Here is a 7,254-nt window from a genome sequence, read left to right as displayed (position 1 = left end):
AGATCTTTGAGATAATTGAGTTTATCCATTTTATATTGTGGAGATTTTTATAGAATATATGATATATTTATTGATTTTTACATTTTTACGCATAGTTAAAAACAGTTATATGTATTTAAAAATGAAAGATAGGTCTATAAATTGATTGCTGCAAAACTTCACAAATATTATCGCTTCATCTTTTTCTTCTTGGACGGGTTGGTGAGGAAAGTTTTGGCTTCATGTTCAACTTGTTGGACCTCAATTTCCCTTCGCAATTGCTGGATTTCCTCATCTTTAGCTCTAATTTTATCCAGTATAGCCATTTTTCTTTCTTCGTGATTCGCTTGTATACGTTTGATAGCGTAGTCCTTTTGTTTGACCATATTTTCATAGTAGATGCGTTCTTTGCGAGCATGTTTTAACTCTTTTTCTTGCTTTCTCACTTTAGCTTTCAAGGAACCTTCCTTCCCAATCATTGCCAATTTATCTTGGATCGCCACGTTATCTGCGATTGCGTTCGTAATTTCTGTAAATGAAAAACAAGAGCTTTTCTATAAAAGTTGTTTTATCTAGCCATTTACTATATCTCGTGGTGAGAGAGACAAGTTGGGAGGATTGAGTTTGAAGCCCCGAGGGGCTAGAGAAGAATCTTCAACCTTTCTCGAGTAAGGAAAAGTGAAGCCTTAGGTTTGCCCCAGATTTAGAAATTTTGTTTAAAAAACACGCGGGTTACGTTTTTTGGATGGGAAATAGAGTGGCTTCATTTCCCACCCTGGAGGTTTGCATCTAGCCCCTTCGGAGCTTTGAAATAGATGGTTGGGAGATGGTCCAGGGGTTGCTCCGGTTGTCAAGTTTTATTCTAAATTCTTCCCAGGGCGGGATTCCCTTCCCACACAACTTCCGCGCTCACAGTTTTTCGTATAGCTACTGTAAACCATTTTTTAGCCATGATATTGTGAAATGAGAAAAATAAAAAATATTGGTCCTACCTTTATCTTTAGCATCGTACAATTCCTTCGCTTTGAATTGTTTTCCGTATAAATTGCGATTACTGTTCATTCGTACTCTCGCATTATCAACTTCAATTTGATTCTGTTGAAGGTAAGAAGAAAGCAAAGAGGGTTGTTCTCTTACTTCAACGTAATCTTCTCTCAATTCAACTGTGTGATTTTCAAATACGCTTGATGAGGTAAACATGTTGGATGTGTGATTTCCTGTTTCGCAGAACTTCTCTTGAAAGTAACTGATTAGACACCATAAATTCTAAAATATAAGAAATCGTTATTTAGATTTAGGTAGTGAAGTGTGCGGTAAGTCTAGGGGCCATCTCGTACCCGCCCCGAGCCACTCGCACAACTTTTAGATTTTCTGAATGGAAGTTGGTACAAACCTTTCGTCGTGAGGCTGAGGGTTATGTCTTTTTGTCGAAGATAGTAAACACAGGATCACGGGGAGGATTTACCCTGCCTCGTACTTTCAAATCTGAATTTGTTACTTACCGAAGACTATCACTACCCTAACGATACAGCTCTGCGTTTCTACTCGCCCGAAAAAGCGTAAACTTTCACTCGCCTACTTTCTGAAGAAATTATCGTTGCATTGCAGACAGCTTAGCTAACGTCTTTTATTTGTGACGTCATTATCTCGCAGGTGTTGTAATTCATGATATGCACCACTGCAATGACTTCACGAGATTAGACACCACAACCGGTGGGTTTGAAATCATTTCTTCAGAAGGAACCGCTCAAGGGGATCAGGTAGCAATGCCCAACTACGCACTAGCTTTAGTCCCTTTACTGGAAAACATCAATTCGAGTGACATCAACCAGGTTGCTTATGCTGACGATCTAACAGCAGCTGGTAAATTGAAATCCCTCCTGAAATGGTGGACAATGCTTCAAAACGTCGGTCCATACCTCGGATACTTCCCAAAAGGATCAAAATCCTGGCTCGTCGTAAAACCGGACAAAAATGAACTAGCTAAAATCATATTTAAAGATACCAACATCAAAATTACAAAAGACGGAAAGCGTCACCTTGGTGCAGTTGTTGGAACTGAAACATTCAAATCCGAGTACGTTAAGAAGTTCATTCAAGATTGGGTCAAGCAACTGAAAGTCCTTTCCGAGATCGCTAAAGCATACCCCAAATCAGCATACTGTGCTTTTACAGCAGGGTTCGCACATAAGTTCAACTATGTCAACCGAACCATCCCAAACATCAAAGAAGAGCTGCAACCTTTAGAAAATATCACTCGACACCATTTTATCCACGCTCTATGTGAAGGAAGAACCTGTAATGATCATGAGAGACAGCTTCTTTCTCTGCCTGTCAAGATGGGTGGCTTGGCAATAATCAATGTCACCGAGATGTGCGATCTGGAATTTCAACAATCTATCAAAGTCACTCAGAATCTTGTTCGTAACATCGTAAACCAGAACGAAGTCATCATTACATCAACCGAAACCAGTATTCCAAATACCGAATCAAAACTGTCGTTCAACAAGAGAAAACTCGAACTCTTGAAATTAAATTCATAAATTCATCACCAATGGAACCGAGAGCAATCGAAATCGCCAGTGCACACGGTGCATCAGCATGGCTGTCGTCACTCCCCATCAAGTCAGAAGAGTTCTCATTGACAAAAAGAGAATTCTTCGATGCATCTACCTTCGGTATAACTGGGAGGTGAAAAATCTACCGAGCGACTGTGTCTGCGGCTCCAAATTCAGCGTCGAGCATTCACTACAGTGCAAGGTTGGCGGTTTTATTCACATGCGGCACAATGAATTGGTTAACATAACGGCTAATCTATCTGCAATTGTTTGCAAAGATGTTGAGAAGGAACCAATTCTTCAAAAACGTTTCGATCATGACTCTGAACTCCGCGCTGATGTTACACTAAGAGGATTTTGGCAGAGGCAACAGAAGTTTCTTGACGTGAGGGTTTTTTCCCCTTCAGCCAGAAGTTACCAAAACCAAAATCTTGCTAGTGTAATGAAGCAAATGGAGAAAGAGAAGAAAAGAAAGTATATAAATCGCATACTCGATCAAGAAAACGGTACTTTTACACCACTCGTTTTTTCTGCCAACGGTGGAATGAGCACAGAAACTAAGCGATTTTACGCCCGTTTGAGCGAGCTTCTATGTGAGAAAAATAAATCTTCATTTTCGGAAACATATTTTTATGTAAAAAGAAAAATTTCTTTTAGTCTGATTCGGTCAGCTGTGGTGTGTTTGAGAGGCTCGAGGTCCTGGAGGCACCGGAGACACTCGCCTTTCGTTAACACCACTGCTGACGCAGAAGTCACAAATTTCATTTGTAATATTTAATTAAAGTTTTCAATAATTTTTCAGTTTTTTTTTTTTTAATTTCGCCTAGCGAAAGTATTACGATAGCCTTTCGTGGCGGCGGCGGCGGTGCGGAAAAAAATTTAGAAAACGAAAGTGTCTGAAACGGTGGTCAGACTTACTAAATTTAATTTCTGCGTAGCTCAACAGGCCGTGTAACCACGGCCACTTTTTGCGCAATCTTTATATATAAACTAGAGATAAAAATATGATGTAGTTTTTTACTTTTTTGTACAGTTAGCTCCACAGTTTCAGTGCACAGTTTCTTTCCTCCTTCATGAAATGAAAGAGCATATGAAACAACAAGAAACTGTCTTTTCAGATGAAAGTTACTCCTTGTTCAGCAGTCACTTTACCAAAGTTTTAAGCTAAAAAGCAATCCAGAATCTTTCCATCAAGAAGAAATAGTAAGTATAAACCTTTCGACTTTGCTTTTTCCAGTTCCACATTGATTTATTTTTCTAAAGGATCTGTTCAAAGCACCTTTTTGCCCGTTCACTTTTGTGATTGAGGCTTCTTTTTTTTCTTTTTTTTTGCCATTCTCAGATTCATTCACTGCACTGAATCTGATTGTGGTTTTTTTTCCCGTCCTTCAGATTTATGCACGGTTCTCGGCCACTGAATCTGATTGAGGCAACCCGTGGCCAGGACAGGTGTGGATTCTGTGCCTGCGACCGATCGAGCTTGTGCGTATCGACAGCTCATAAAGAATTCAACTGCGTTGTCAGTTAAGAAATACACAAAGCTGCGTTGTCAGCTCAAAAATAATTCAACTGCGTTGTCAGTTATCAAATACACTTAAAGCTGCATTGTCAGCAAGTATATATTTAATTTATCCTCACAAGAATATTTTATTTTACCAGATATACTTTGTCATATATTTAGTTAGAGTTAGCTTTTCTATCTGTGACTGTACTCTGTACTTAATTGAAGATGATATCTGTTGCATTATATCGTGCACGCATAGGAAGTTTTGCTTTTACAGCTCAGAGAAACGTTAAATGTGTCGCTAAATCTATTATTGTTGGTTCCGACCTTTCCAATAATGCATTCTCAAAACTTTTTAAACCTGTACGTTTCATAGCACTTTTTACCCTCCTATGTTTTGCAATTCCAAAATCGTTTGAGCTAACAGAGCTTTACACACCTCTAGATTTTCTCAATCTTTCAAGAAATGGAATTTTCGTTCAATATCCCAATGTAGCGGGAGATCCAAACCTTACTTTTTTCAAAGTTAATTACACACTCCTATTATCAGGCGATGTAGAGCTTAACCCAGGTCCAAATGTTCAAGGTTCATTTCATCAGGGCAACAGTAAATTTGGTGAGACAGCGGGTATACAATGTTCCTCAAATTGTTTTTTTGCTATTTGCTATGCCAAGTTTAGAAGATTATCACTATGGAAGAGTCATGATTTGGATTATGTTTTAGACCAAGGTGATTTTAATTTTAAAAAGTTGGGTATTAAAGGGCAGTCCCCATATATTGAGCAGTTTTCTAAGACCATTGATATAGGAGAAAGCACTTGTGCACTAAATTTCAACACTTTTGAAGGCTTTTTTGAGACTGGAAATATTGCAGTGAATTTTGTTCAGGAGGAACTCTTAATGCAGCATTCTGGTGCAGTTTTAGTAATAGCTGGAAATTGTCTAGCTGTAATGCATTACAATCAAAATTATTTTCTTTTCGATCCGCATAGTAGAAACTCTGATGGCCATCAAGTTGAAGGGAGCATTCTCGTTGCTATTAAGGTCGTATCTTCCGGTGTGAATATTTTTTTTCATGAGATATTTTTAATTCGATTTTTAACCATAAAAATTTTCAGCTTTTCGTTTTAAAGCGATATATTCAAAATCTACATTAATTTTCCTTTTTAATGGTACCCATAACAATTAATGTTGAAGACATTTTATAAATTCAAATTGTGGAAATATGTCCTTAACCTTTACCACGCCTTCTCTTTGGGAACTTCACCCCGTGCACGCCTTGTCTTTTTGGGAAAAATGACAGTTTTACGCTTTCCGTCATAACTTTTGATCTACTAAACCGATTCAAAAAAATAAGCCCATTCTGGAAAGCCCAACTATCCTGCTTTCCAAAAATGTTAAAATAAAGGATTTTCCTCTATCAATGGTGACACAGTAGTCTCCTGCCTTAGAGTTGAAAAAAATTCAAAACGCAATTTGTAATATTTTTCAAAATTTTAAGTTCCGGTTAAAAAAAAATTGGGGAGAACATTTGCGATACCATAATTTTCTTGCTCATTGTTTCCACCATTATAACTACAACTGCTAGCCAAAAAATCACAATCATACCTTTACTAGAAAAGGCAGAATTCATTTTTAGAAAACCTTGGTTTTCGAGAAAATTTCCACGTAAATCAGAGGCACGTAAGGCAGAGGCCCCTTGAGAGAATTTTTATGGGAAATATCACTAAAAACAGCTAAAAATGACTTTCCTATCATCAACCAGCATGAAAGTAATAGAAATAAAATAGTATATACACTTTGAAACTCTTTGCAGCCTTATCAGAAGCCTTAACTTGGGTTTCGGTGACGGTCGATGACGGCCGACAAGCCTCCAGTCCTCACCCTTAATTTACCATCATATTAAAGAATAAGGAGGCAGAAACTTACCTCAAACACTGACTAAACTACAAACAAGCAATACATAACATTTCCAACCAATAAAACAAACCCTTTTTCACTAAATAGACATAAAAAGTTAGTTACAGCAGTCAATGAGCTCATTATTTCCAAAAGAATATTTTGCCTGATTTTCCAGTTTGTTTTGACAGTTAAAATCGAAAGTAGGTGGTTTCAAGCTATTGAAAATAGTTTGTTTAGATTTTGTCTCCGTCATATAAGACATTTCCCGGGATTTAAAGGCGTCTTTAAGGCGATAGGGCGGCTTTTCTAAACACCCCATGAAAAACGTATATTTACGGCCTCGGCTATATATTAGAACGTAAATTTACGGCCTCGGCGTGGTAAAGGTTAATAAAAAAAAATTTCAGTATTTTTGAAGCTGTGGGACTATTTTTAAATTCTACATCTTGAATTTTTGACAATGTCTTGAGCCGAACTCTTTCTATCAGTTTTTGTCAAGGGGGTTTATATTCGATTTTTTTTCTTTGAATTTTTGGCGGTCAAAAGTTGAAAAAGACGATTTCTTAATCATTTCAATAGATAAAAGCCTCTATATCTTTAAGTATAGATATGAAACCATATCCCTCTCAACAAACTTCGTTTATTTATTATAATTTCAATGGAATGAAATAGAAAATTTCGTCGAAGTTTTGAAATTAATCCCGCTATAACAATTTTAAGGCAATTTACTAGTAGATCGTTGCTTGTAGAGATTTTACTGACCTAATTTCCAGAATATTTTTTACGCAATAAGCAAACAAATGGCCCATAATACAATAAAGAAATGTATAGATTCAATTAACTCCGATAGCTAAAATACATTAAATGGCTTTATCACCTCAATAGATAAAAGATCCAATGGCCCTTTTACAATTTGTTTTCTTGTTAATAAGCAAACAAATGGTCCACAATACAATAAAGAAATGTTTTTATCCAATTGTTAAATGGTTTCATTATCTCAATAGAGATCCCATGGCCCTTTTAGAATTTACTCTTTTGTTTCTAGCCTCCAGCTGTATTTCGAGCGGGAAAAATTTTTGGCGGGGAAAAGATCCCTTTCCCCTTTTTCAATAGTTTTTTTAATTTTCAATCAATAGAATCAAAAGCTATTATGAGACTTGTTTGTTTTTCTTTTATTAGACTCCTAATCAATAGGTCTTTTACAAATTAGAAGATTTGATAAACTCAAGACCGGCCTTAAACAATAGCATCACTATGGAAACGAAAATTTTGAAATCAATCTCAAAATTATTTTCAAATAGGGAAATAAGA

General features: G+C 36.8%; 1 protein-coding gene across 1 annotated transcript; it reads right to left on the bottom strand.

Annotated features, from left to right (window-relative positions):
- Positions 1-57: 57 nt before the first annotated feature.
- Positions 58-1,590, bottom strand: LOC136816945 (uncharacterized). The gene is made up of 3 exons (XM_067073290.1): positions 1,482-1,590; positions 972-1,245; positions 58-508 (listed from the first exon to the last, which is right to left on the bottom strand). Exons 2-3 carry the CDS (start codon positions 1,177-1,179, stop codon positions 168-170), a joined length of 549 nt encoding a protein of 182 aa, XP_066929391.1. The 5' UTR covers positions 1,180-1,245; positions 1,482-1,590; the 3' UTR covers positions 58-167.
- Between the last annotated feature and the right edge of the window lie 5,664 nt (positions 1,591-7,254).

The sequence above is a fragment of the Clytia hemisphaerica genome, unplaced genomic scaffold (assembly GCF_902728285.1).
Source record: "Clytia hemisphaerica strain Z4C2 unplaced genomic scaffold, Clytia hemisphaerica genome assembly, whole genome shotgun sequence".
NCBI classification, from domain to species: domain Eukaryota; kingdom Metazoa; phylum Cnidaria; class Hydrozoa; order Leptothecata; family Clytiidae; genus Clytia; species Clytia hemisphaerica.
The sequence above is the reverse complement of the archived record's forward strand: the minus strand, read 5'-3'. Positions and strand labels throughout refer to the sequence as shown.